Genomic DNA, 12,335 nt, shown 5'->3' with positions numbered 1-12,335 from the left:
AAATATTTATCTTAAAACAATGCAGCAACATTGAAAACAATGACTGCAACATTGAAAAACAGTAACCGGAACATAAGAAATCTGAAAAGTGCAGTGAAACAAATACATATCAAGAGATGCAACATATTTATTTTCTCAGGGGCAACACTGTTAGAATTCTAAGATACAATACTGGTAGAAGCTTGGTGCAACAACTAAAATCAACCCTCGCAACAGATACGTTGAGCATCTAGAAACACATCAGCGCAACACAAAAAAAAAACCGAATTGCCACATCTGGAAACTATTATTACAAATATTAAAAAAATAAGAGTGTAACAAACCGTGGCCGATCCACAACATCAATAAAAATTGCAAGATTAAGAAACTTGCGACATCTACAATCATCTACTGAAACATCCGGAATACCCAATTTCAACATTCCTAACTCGGGAGAAATTTTAACATTGCTTCGGGTAGAAAGGAGTTGCTATGCATCCAGACGAGGGAGAGAAGGCTGACGGCGGCGCAACCTTCTCTCCCTTGGCGGCGGCGATGAGGGAGAGAAGGTTGGAAGTTGGTAGACCTCGCGCGCGCCACCAGTGATGAAGCTCCCAGAAGCCGCCCTCACAGTCGGCTGCCTGCCCCAACGGGCTCCGCCGCCGGAGATTGCTCGAGACGGCGGGGATGAGAAGAGATCGAGATGAGAATTGGGGATGGCGGGGTACTTCGCGCGAGCCATGAGGTGAGGGTGAGAGGAGTTCAAGATGGAAATGCCTGAGCTCGCCGCGTTGTTTGTTTGGTACTCTGGTGTGTGTGAGTGAGATGAGCTGAAAGAAGAGGTGTAGGAAGCGGTGTTACTGAAGGCGGAGGAATGTGTGGATAAGAATGAATTAGCAGGGACCGAGCTTGAGGAAGCATGTAAGGCCCAACGTCCGATATATTTACGTGGCAGAGCATTTCTGTTATCGAGACAAAGGCTATAATATTGTTTTACTCAAAGCTGCAAGCCAAACATCTATTTTTCATACATAATACAAGTAGCCCTTTTGTGTCTCGTGAAAAAGAAAAAAAATTATAAATTCGTTGTTTCTAATCTCATGCTTATAGATTACCATTCAAGGTCATAATTTAGAATTTTCCAGTCGCTTGCCATTTGAGCTTTGATTATCAAGTGTTTATGTTTCTCTCTCTTTGAAGATGCATGCAATGTGAAAAAAAACACATGTTAACTTGTTGGTTTGGGTTTAGTCACGTGTTCTTCTGGTTTTGGTTCACCACGAGGCTTCTGCACCGTGTCCTTCCGTCTCCTTCCCTCTTTCTCCTCCCCCAAACCAAACCCCCTGTGACACGAAAAATCTCTCCCACTCCAACCCCTTCATCCGAGTAGTGTAGAACTCGCTCCAACGCCCTCCCTGCGGCCGTCAAAGTCCAATCTTTCCGCTCTACGCCACCGTTTTCGGGCCTTCTTTTCGCCCGCACAGCCGCAAGATTGATCTTATCTTGCTTCAATCGGACCTCAGATATCAATCCAATCCCCAGCTGTTTTTCGCCAATTGCAAAGTGCGGCCGTGGATCGGAGCATGGGGTTCCGATCCGCCGGCGCGATGCTGCGGTTGCTGGTGTGGGCAGCGTTCCTGCTGGGCTGCTGCCACGGGAGGTTCGTGGTGGAGAAGAACAGCCTCAAGGTGACGGCGCCAGATGACCTCAAGGGCACCTACGAGTGCGCCATTGGCAACTTCGGGGTCCCCCAGTACGGCGGCACCATGGTCGGCTTCGTCGCCTACCCCAAGGCCAACAAGAAGGCCTGCAAGAGCTTCGAGGATTTCGACATCTCCTACAAGGCCAAGCCGGGGGCGTTCCCCACTTTCCTACTCGTAGACAGGGGAGGTGAGCAAAATTACAAGATTGCTTCTTCTCCTTGCAACAGTGGTAGTAGCACTTGGTCTCTGTTAGGTCATCCGCGTGTGGACTTGCGATTTTACTGGCAATTGTCTCTTTCTGCCCCCAGTCCGTTGGATTGGTTAGTTTGTCGACCTGTTACCTAGTACGCTTTACAAGACATGGGCTACTTTGACTGGATAGACTGATGTTGAAAGATTGACCTCAAGTGGGCAATTCTTTTTCAGTCGTGTGGTCTCTAGTTTGGTGAGTATAAGATTAGATCTTGTCATGGGATGTGATTAAGTTTAATACTCATTGACCCAGTACTATAAAAGTATACAACGACCAAACCTATGACTTGAATGCATAGAAAGGGAACTTAATTCACAGTCCACTACTCCAGCATTCTGCAGCAGTTATGTCAATGTCCTGTCAATTTTCGGTGATGCTACATTGATTTTACTTTCAACCAATTTGATGTTTATATAACACTCCTTTTTTGTCTATTCTAAGATGTTGCACTGTATCTGCTTAGTTAAATGCATAATGGATTGCATAATATGGGGGTTTTGTTGTGCTCAGATTGCTACTTCACAAAGAAGGCATGGAATGCACAGAATGCAGGAGCAGCGGCAATCCTTGTCGCTGACGACAAAGATGAACCTCTGATTACAATGGACACCCCTGAGGAAAGTGGGAGGGCAGATTATTTAGAGAACATCACTATCCCTTCAGCACTAATTACCAAGAGCTTTGGGGATAGGCTCAAGAAGGCAATCGATAATGGTGATATGGTCAATGTGAATTTGGATTGGAGGGAGGCTCTGCCCCACCCTGATGAGCGTGTTGAGTATGAATTTTGGACCAACAGTAATGATGAATGTGGCCCAAAATGCGACAGCCAGATTGATTTTGTCAAGAGCTTCAAAGGGGCAGCACAAGTACTTGAGAAGAAAGGCTACACACAGTTCACTCCTCATTATATAACCTGGTATTGCCCAGAGGCCTTCATTCTGAGCAAGCAGTGCAAGTCCCAGTGCATCAATCATGGTAGATACTGTGCACCTGACCCGGAACAGGATTTTAGCAAAGGATATGATGGGAAAGATGTGGTGGTCCAGAATTTGCGCCAAGTTTGTGTGTTTAAAGTTGCTAAGGAGCACAAGAAGCCTTGGTTATGGTGGGACTACGTTACTGATTTTGCGATTCGGTGCCCAATGAAGGAAAAGAAGTACACGAAGGAGTGTGCTGATGGAGTTATCAAGTCACTTGGTATGTTTTGTATTTGCTTCTGTTTCGCTATGTTCTGTGGCAAGGTGCAGTATTTTTACTGAACTTCTTTATAACTCGCAGGCCTTGATCATAAAGCAATAGATAAATGTATTGGTGATCCAGATGCTGATGAAGAAAACCCTGTTCTGAAAGCCGAACAAGATGCGCAGGTTAGTACTTCAATGTGAATGCGTGATCTTTTCTGTTCATCCTATTGTTAATCTGAATACATCACCATCCACCACTTTGTATAGATTGGCAAGGGCTCTCGTGGTGATGTTACCATCTTACCAACTCTTGTGATCAACAATAGACAATACAGAGGTTTGTGCTCTTCTATCCTGTAAATTATGATAAAAAGTGTGTTGGATTCCAGATGAACTTATCTGAGTCTATGCTTCTCAGGGAAGCTTGACAAAGGAGCAGTTCTTAAAGCACTTTGTGCTGGTTTTCGGGAAACTACTGAGCCAGCTGTTTGCTTGAGTGAAGGTTGGTGCATTGATTTCCCTAGTTTTTCCATTTTTACTGCATTTATGATGCTTGTACTTCACCAAGTGTAACTTGCATGTAGCATGCATTTATGTAAATATAATGTTTTTTTATAACCTTAGATATACAAACAAATGAGTGCTTAGAGAACAATGGTGGCTGCTGGCAAGATAAGGCTGCTAACATCACTGCATGCAAGGTACCTCCTGTGGTGTTAGGTTTCTCTTGAAAATTTGAATTATCAGTTTGTTCTGTTTAAGTGTTTAACTTATGCATATAATAATTGTTCGGCGAATATGCAGGATACTTTCCGTGGAAGAGTTTGTGAGTGTCCAGTTGCGAAAGGAGTAAAATTCGTTGGTGATGGCTATACTCATTGTGAAGGTATGCGGCGAGGCATTAGGATTCATCTTTTGGCATTTTCTTTTCTTATATGTTAACAATAACATAATGAGGTTGCTGAAGATCAATAGTTGTCACTAGAGCCTTCTGGTTTACAACATGTGCTTTTGTAATTGTAGCTTCCGGTTCTGGGCGATGTGAAATTAATAATGGTGGGTGTTGGAAAGACACCCGGGATGGGCGGACATACTCTGCCTGCACTGTAAGTGTCAATTGAGTTTTCTGCTGTCCTTAGAACTGCCATATTATCAGTAGGATCCTGTTCTGTTTTTGGTAAAAAAAAATGCTTACAAAGTCTGAAATTTTAGTTGTGGTTTCTGTAATCTGCAGAATGATGGCTGTAAATGCCCGGATGGGTTCAAGGGTGATGGTAAACACAAATGTGAAGGTAAGGTTCACTTCCTCTGGTCCTTTTAGAAGTGCTTGCCTGTCCTCCACTGCTTCTGCTGTAATGGACATATGTGAATATGCACTTCATAATTGGGTTTTGCTGTTGAACTGTTCCCACTTACCTTTTGATGCTGATGTGAAAAAAATTGTGACAGATATTGATGAATGCAAGGAAAGGACGGCATGTCAGTGCAAAGAATGCAAATGCAAGAACACATGGGGAAGCTATGAGTGCGGCTGCAGTGGGGGATTGCTTTACATGAAGGAGCATGATACATGCATAAGTACGTAGCCCTCATACACCTGCACTTTCATTTTATTAGTGACTCACATTCTTATGTTGAATTAGTTTACCAGTGAGACTTAAGGCCATAAGTTAGCAGAAGTTGCTGGCTAATTCACCTATTTGAGGCACGTGAATCATAATTTTAGATATTTACTCCGATTATTGACAGTTTGAAAGCTCAAAGTGGCACCAGATGCTGAATCTAGACATGAACTTGACACTAAGTGATACTGATTCTGCATTTGCTATACTCAGGTAAAAATGGAGCAACAGAAACAGGCTGGGGCTTCTTGTGGGTTATCTTCTTTGGCCTAGTGGCGGCAGGAGTTGCAGGATATGCAGTGTACAAGTACAGGATTCGGGTAAGAGATGAGCGGATTTCATCTGTTGATATTTCTAAGTTCATTATTTTTTGGTAACTATAGGGTGGCATCTGATTCTGTTTTTGCATTGCCTGTGCCTACAGAGGTATATGGACTCAGAGATCCGTGCCATCATGGCTCAATACATGCCCCTGGACAACCAAGGAGATGTTCAATCTCATTCTCATCATATAGAGATGTGAGGAGGATGAAAATTTTATGAGAGGAAACAAAGACGTGATCCAGCTTATATCCACTCAAGTTTGATGTGCATAACCATAAACAGTCTTATGTCTAGCACGGAAATCGAGATCCTCCTGTAAATTTCTTGACGGTTTATATCCAGGATTCATGGGTTAGCTTAGGCTGTAGGCATGTGTTTTGTTTAGTAATAATTGCCATCTCTTGTTTCAGTAAAGGAGATGGCAGACAGGAATTACTTGTGTTTAGTCATGTTTGTGGTCACTGGTCAGTGGTAGAAGGGTACGAGTGCCAACAAACAGAAAACTGCGCCTGGCGTCCAGTGAATGAGAAATTGTGTGTATTTGTAGGGGCGGGGGCTGGACCCTTATGTGCGTGAACTTGAGACTGGTGTCTTACAGAAAGACTCATTGCTCCCTGTAAAACATATGTTTGAGCGAAATCAGTAACTGAGAAAGTTAGCTTGGACTGGTTGACTGAATTCTAAAGCGTTCTGGGATGGCATACTCACGTTGCGTATTTATCAGCATCTGATCTTGGAACAAGTGAATTGAAATGTGAGTTTGACGGAGCTGATGGTAATTGTTTTTTCAGTTGTATGCTACGCTGCTCGATTTGGCTTCGGTTCTCGTGCTGAAAGCTTCTATCTAAATCAGTTAAAGTCAGAAGTTTGAGATTATGAGCTGAAAGTTCCGAGCATAATTTCCCGTCAATGTCTCCTAGCGAGGATCTGCAACGGTCCTGGGGGCAAAAGATACAGAGCATTCGTATGTGAATGGGACTAAAATGGTCCAACATAAAACTATAGTGCTCTCTTCAAATACAAAATGCTCATAAACCCTCTATGCTCTGTTCATATACTGTCCGGTTCTTGAATCAACTAGGATATCATCGCCTACGTTCACAAAAGAGGGCACTGTAACAACAGCTCCAGTTTCCAGGGTTGCAGGCTTTGTTCCTCCTACAAAATACAGTAACAGTATGATTCTGGTTACAGGGACGCCAACTTCCATCAGAAAAAAAATGACCGTTCACAACTGGATTATATGTGGTTGCTTTGGTTGCAACACGCGTGGTTAACCAATGCAGGCACTTCTTGCAGAAGCATACTAGATATTAGAGAATCCGTACCTTGTACACTATCGCTTGCCCCAGGGTCAGTATCAGCCACAGTCAGCCTCACTGTGATGGGCAACTCGAAATCAATGATCTACAAAATTATCATAGTTAATGGGGTGAGTAACAACATGCTGTATTATAATCTAGCATATTAATTCCCTGGTTCTATAGAAAATTATGTCAATTTCATTAATTTGTCAAATGAATGGCAATTAATCTGAAAAACAAAATTGGAAATACCTTCCCATTCCAGTACAACAAATTGCAGTCCATTCCCTCTTTCAGCCATTTTTGCTTGTCACCGACATCTGCTTCGTTTAACCGACTTTCTTCAAATGTTGTCTGGAAAGGGAAATTAACAAGAGCATTGTAAGATAGAAAAATTAACGGAATTGTTTACAGAGATCAGGATCTTAATTCAAATTAGAATGTGGCTAGTTTACATTCAGACATCAAGCTATCTGGGAAGACAAAAACAAAATATTTTTTTCTGAAAATGAAAATGAAATTGACCATTGTGCCAACTGCCAACAGCTCTGGTTCTTTGCCTTTATACAAACTTCTTACATCACATTTTGGAGTTCTCTTTGATAAAATAAACGATGCTGAATTACTTCAACACTTTGAGTAGAAGCCAGTTCACAGTGGGTTTTCAAGAAAGTATAACCGTACACAAGATGGTCTAAGAAAAGGGTGCCTTGGGGTGTTGAAGTGGGACAAATTCTGGAGGAAATTGAAAGGGGGTGGTAAATGGTTGGTCACCGCACTACCATTCATTAAGAAGAAATACTTTAGCTTTTTTTTCTTCTTGAACACGGACGAGAGTTCCGTATCTTTTCATTGAGAAGAAATTGAGTTAACGCAAACTTAAGGTAATGCTTTTGATACCAGAATTCCTAGAAAATTATCTAAATATAAACTCACCTCTAACAACCAATGCCATGAGAAAAAAAAATCGAAAATCATAAAGCAAGGTGGCTTGCAATGATAGGCATTTTCACTAATTATTTGGGTGAAAAATGAATTATCTACCAGATCCATGAACACGAACTGGGAGCCATCCTTGTATGTAAATTGCTTGGTTTCCTTTGAAAGGGATGGTTCTTGTAGCTGAAAGTTTTCATGAAGAAGCGACTATTAGTTGTTGCATGACTGAAGAGCATTGAGGAAGAAACAATGAACATAAAACATGGATTGGTGAAGCAAAAGAAATCCGCGGTAGGACAAAGATACAACATGTATAATTCCAGAAATTGCAGAAAATAAGAAAAGGCAAGAGTTCTATTAACTAACCTAAATCATGTACCAGCAGTTTTTTTCCAAGGAAAAAAAGATGTACTACCAACACAGAAAACAGAGGGGAAAAACAGAAGAACTTCTAAACTGTAGCAAGATTCTGAAGATGTGAGTTAGAAGCCAGATTACCGTACTTCCAGCTCGAAAGGTTTTCTCAACTGTATTTCCGGTGACATAATTGCGCATTTTTGTCCTGACAAAAGCAGCACCTTTTCCAGGCTTGACGTGGAGAAACTCTGTTGTTGGATGGAGAGGAGGAAATTATATTTGTCATAACAATGATAGGTATTGCGTGGCAGCGCCTAAGGCTACAGCTTAGATACTGTACACAGATTTGTGTTTACAAAGGAAGCATTTTTTCCATCTCAACGAATTCTAGAAACGAGGTATATGGACTTGATAAGTTTTTTCCACAAATTATGCTACTAGTTGCACATCCTTCAAGAGCAGTTGAGGAATAATAACAAGAGATAATGCACCGCATTGTTTGGTCTAGCCGTCCAGCAATCAAAGAAAGAAAAGCGCTACTAGTGAGAAATGTTTGTCACCTAGAACTTTCCATGGCGCCCCGTCGACCTCTACGTTGGTGCCAACCCTGATGTCGTTGCTGGAGAGCGCATAAACCCCTGCAAGGAAAGAAGTTAAGCTGCCAGCAAGAAACGAAAGCAAAACATTGGGTGTTCTTTCTGAATTATGAAACAGTAGCAGAAGTAATGGTGTGGGTTGAGAGGGGAGAGGGGCAGAGCGTTTAGTTACGGGTGAAGAGGCGGGAGCGGAGGGGGCGGGGGCAGGAGGGCAGGCGACGGAGCTGGAGGGAGGCGGTGGCTGCAGAGACGCCGTGGGGATGGTGGCAGGTGGGTCCGGCGGCGAGGTGGCGGAGGGAGGCCATTCCTTGCTGCTTCCTCCGCAGGCCACGAGCGCAGGTGACGGATGTGATAAGGGGCGGGGGTGCCGGCCGGCGTGCTGTGCTGGCAAGCTGGAGGGAGGATTGGGCCAACATGTGGAGCCCGTTCGACTTGTAGCCCACCGGGTACGGCCCACTGATTCCTTTTCTTTTTTTGAGATTAAACTCGCGTCGCTTTATTCATGCATCTGCGGTTCAGCTAGTTCGCGAACCAATAAATCATTTACAAATGCTGGGAGAGGGTTCATCCACACAGCCGGATGATCCAGATCCCTACTGCGACTAGCTCGCGTCAAGCCATGAGCTACAGAATTATAAGAACGACGAACATGCAAAACCTCCACCGAGGTAAACAAAGTCGCCATAATGAACTTTGCCTTTCTAAAAAGTCTCCTCCGATCGTAGTGCCTTCATCAGGGTTAAGAATCAGTCTCCACAATGGCGCGCTACATACCTTGATCTGCTGTGACCTGAAGTGCTTCGATGCAAGCATGGGACTCAGCACACAAGGCGTCACGCACCACATCAAGCCTGCCAGCTCGTGCCAGAACAGGAATGCCCTAATGGTCCCAAATCACAAAACCCCACGCCCCTTCCATCTCCTTTGCCCAAAATGCTGCATCCACATTTGTCTTCCATATATAAGGAGGCAGCGGTGTCCATCGTGGAGCGTATGTCCTCGCCATTTGCACACCCTCAGCGTTGGCCACATCTCGGAGCTAGCCATCATGACCAGAGGAGCCCGACAATCAGGAGCTTCTTTTTTTTCTTTAGGAAATGAGAGGACATCAGCTGACACTTTCATAGCCGAAGGCAAACTGGCCAGCCTGATCCGTTCTTAGGTTTAGAGTGTTAAGTTAGAATATGCCAAAACTTAATATTAGCGGCACGATTATCCAGAATCTTAACATAACCTAGTTCATGACAAATCAATCTAATGCGGAATAAACGGTAATTATTATACCAGCGTTAGCAGTAGCAGCAGCCATTTACGCCTGATCCGTAGAGGAAGTAGGCGTTCTTGTCGGTGTAGGAGATGCAGCGGCGAATCGGCGTCCTCCGGGCGCCAACGGGAGTGCTTGGCCTTCCAAACCCCTCCAATGCCCTTAGCGATCAGACTAGCGGTGGCTAGGATTTTAGACTGAGATGATTAAGTCATTTAGGTGCTAACCACAACCTTATGTTTATAGGCACTGTGGGGCTGGGGGCCAGCCTCTGGAAACAGGCCTAATGGGCCTACTGATCACAGCCCATTAGGGTTTTATCATTAGATTTCTTTAATTACATTTAGATGGTTTAAACGTTTCCTTAACAGTGAAGATCACAATATCTTAACAGAAATTTATTTCCAACATTCTCCCACTTGATCGAACGGTTAAGGCTAATGTTCGTATCATACTAATGTTCACCCTTAGTAGTAGCAGAGAGTACCGGACCAATGCGTTATCAGTAGCTTGATGCACTGCTGGGACCCCATTACCCACAGTCTCACTGAAACACCTCGGTAGAACGCTTATTCTTTAGTTGGGAGTTATAATGGCCCTAAAACCAGGACCTAAAAACTATCCACCAAACCCATATTAGTAACGTGCTGCTTAAACACGTTTGGTGGCAAGCCTTTAGTGAGCGGATCCGCTAACATAGAATTAGTTCTTATGTGCTCAATCTTAATGGTTCGATCCTGAAATCTTTCTTTCACAACATGATACTTAAGGTCAATGTGTTTGGAAGCACCACTTGACTTGTTGTTACTCAAAAAGAATACTGCAGACTGATTATCGCAGTATAACGTTATAGGTTTCGTAATGCTGTCAATTATCTTGAGGCCCAGAATAAAATTCTTAAGCCAAACAGCCTGTCCAGTTGCTTCATAGCATGCCACAAACTCAGCTTGCATCGTCGATGCTGCAACTAAACTTTGCTTAGAGCTTTTCCATGATATAGCTCCACCAGCTAACGTGTAAATATATCCTGATGTAGATTTCCTACTATTCACACATCCAGCAAAGTTAGCATCAGTATAACCCACAACTTCCAGGTTATCTGATCTTCTGTATGTGTGCATGAAGTCTTTAGTGCCTTGGCAGTAACGTAATGCCTTCTTGACACCAACCCAGTGGACCTTCCCGGGATTTTTCTGATATCTTCCAAACATTCCGGTAGCAAAAGCCAAGTCAGGACGCGTACAGACTTGTGCACACATCAGGCTTCCGACAGCTGAAGCATAAGGTATGTCCTTCATCTCATCTTATTCCAATTGGTTCTTAGGACATTGGGCTTCATTAAACTTATCGCCCTTCGCTAATGGAACAGGTGTGGCCTTACTCTTATCCATATTAAATCTCTTAAGCATTTTCTCAATATATGCCTTTTGAGACAATTCTAGTACTCCTTTGGTCCTATCTTGGTGTATCTCAATGCCCAGAACATAAGAGGCTTCACCAAGATCTTTCATATCAAAATTGGATGAAAGAAATCCCTTTGTCTCATGCAGCATACGCTTATCGCTGCTCGCTAATAGGATATCATCCACATAAAGCACTAGAATTATAAATTTACCACCCTTTATCTTAGTGTAGATACAATTATCTACATCATTCTCCTTAAATTCGAATTTCTTAATCACTTGATCGAATTTAAGGTTCCACTGTCTTGATGCTTGCTTAAGCCCGTAAATAGATTTCTTAAGTCTGCATCCTAAATGTTCCTTGCCCTTCACAACAAAACCTTCCGGTTGTGCCATGAAGATGGTCTCATCCAAGTCACCATTCAGGAACGCAGTTTTGACATCCATCTGATGTAGCTCTAAGTCATAATGAGCTACTAGCGCCATAACGATTCTGAATGAATCTTTCTTAGACACAGGGGAGAAAGTTTCATTATAATCGACCCCTTCCTTTTGTGTAAAACCTTTGGCTACAAGCCTTGTTCTGAATCGTTCGACATTCCCTTTAGAATCACGTTTAGTCTTGTAGACCCATTTACAGCCTTCTGGTTTGACTCCATTAGGAATATCTACCAGATCCCAAACATCATTGGAACTCATGGACTTAAGCTCTTCTTCCATGGCCTCAGCCCATTTGGCAGAGTTCTCACATGATACTGCCTCTCTAAACGTGTTAGGATCATCAGCTTTTCCAATATCATACATATCTTCACTTAAGTATGTCTCATAATCAGGGAAAACTGTCTTTTTCCTAGCCCGCTGTGATCTTCTTAATGGTTCTACAGGCTGAGGTGCTGGTGGAGGTGCAGCCTGAGGCACCTCGACAGGGTTCTCATCTTCAGCATTAGGTGCTATTTGCTCAGCTTGTTGTTCGCTCGCAGGCTCAGGAGCTACTTCAACAGGCGGAGTAGCGCTAGTACTCTGAACAGGAGGCGTAATCTGATCAGATGGTGTACTCTGAACGGAAGGAACAAACAACAGCACTAACTGAGGTGTTACTGTTTCTTGAATTACGGGAATGGGAAGCTCAGCCCGTATTTCTTCGAGATTAATTTCCCTCCTCGGAAAGCTCCCACTGATTCCTGCATCCTCTAGGAATACAGCCTGCCTGGTCTCAACGAACTTAGTGAGGCGATCAGGACAGTAGAATCGGTATCCCTTGGACTTATCAGGGTATCCGATAAAATAGCAGCTCACCGTCTTATTATCTAATTTCTTTTGCTGTGGATTAAATAACTTAACTTCGGCTGGACAGCCCCACACATGTAGATAATTAAGCGATGGTTTCTTCCCCAACCACAACTC

General features: G+C 43.3%; 2 protein-coding genes across 2 annotated transcripts; one reads left to right on the top strand and one right to left on the bottom strand.

Moving 5' to 3' along the window:
- Positions 1–1,296: 1,296 nt before the first annotated feature.
- Positions 1,297–5,769, top strand: LOC112884606 (vacuolar-sorting receptor 1-like). The gene is made up of 12 exons (XM_025950043.1): positions 1,297–1,869; positions 2,446–3,135; positions 3,217–3,305; positions 3,390–3,459; positions 3,541–3,624; positions 3,747–3,823; positions 3,927–4,008; positions 4,146–4,228; positions 4,357–4,414; positions 4,572–4,700; positions 4,958–5,064; positions 5,169–5,769. The coding sequence occupies exons 1-12, from the start codon at positions 1,563–1,565 to the stop codon at positions 5,265–5,267; spliced, it is 1,875 nt and encodes a 624-aa protein (XP_025805828.1). The 5' UTR covers positions 1,297–1,562; the 3' UTR covers positions 5,268–5,769.
- A 175-nt stretch (positions 5,770–5,944) lies between these two features.
- Positions 5,945–8,621, bottom strand: LOC112884608 (elongation factor P-like). Its single transcript, XM_025950045.1, has 7 exons — positions 8,437–8,621; positions 8,229–8,306; positions 7,810–7,916; positions 7,417–7,494; positions 6,625–6,726; positions 6,397–6,475; positions 5,945–6,226 (listed from the first exon to the last, which is right to left on the bottom strand). The coding sequence occupies exons 1-7, from the start codon at positions 8,567–8,569 to the stop codon at positions 6,108–6,110; spliced, it is 696 nt and encodes a 231-aa protein (XP_025805830.1). The 5' UTR covers positions 8,570–8,621; the 3' UTR covers positions 5,945–6,107.
- Positions 8,622–12,335: the final 3,714 nt, after the last annotated feature.

This window comes from Panicum hallii, chromosome 3, assembly GCF_002211085.1.
Source record: "Panicum hallii strain FIL2 chromosome 3, PHallii_v3.1, whole genome shotgun sequence".
Taxonomy (NCBI): Eukaryota; Viridiplantae; Streptophyta; class Magnoliopsida; order Poales; family Poaceae; genus Panicum; species Panicum hallii.
This window is presented reverse-complemented; position numbering and strand designations above follow the sequence as displayed.

What these genes read in the sequence shown, in the direction of transcription:
- LOC112884608 (XM_025950045.1), bottom strand. Translation starts at nt 8,569, where the DNA reads ATGGCCTCCCTCCGCCACCTCGCCGCCGGACCCACCTGCCACCATCCC. An exon ending in GGCGCCATGGAAAGTTCTAG is followed by an intron (nt 7,917 to 8,228) that starts GTGACAAACATT and finishes ATCCAACAACAG; the next exon opens with AGTTTCTCCACGTCAAGCCT. An exon ending in GGCAAGCGATAGTGTACAAG is followed by an intron (nt 6,227 to 6,396) that starts GTACGGATTCTC and finishes TGTATTTTGTAG; the next exon opens with GAGGAACAAAGCCTGCAACC.
- LOC112884606 (XM_025950043.1), top strand. Translation starts at nt 1,563, where the DNA reads ATGGGGTTCCGATCCGCCGGCGCGATGCTGCGGTTGCTGGTGTGGGCA. An exon ending in CCTACTCGTAGACAGGGGAG is followed by an intron (nt 1,870 to 2,445) that starts GTGAGCAAAATT and finishes TGTTGTGCTCAG; the next exon opens with ATTGCTACTTCACAAAGAAG. An exon ending in GGAGCATGATACATGCATAA is followed by an intron (nt 4,701 to 4,957) that starts GTACGTAGCCCT and finishes TGCTATACTCAG; the next exon opens with GTAAAAATGGAGCAACAGAA.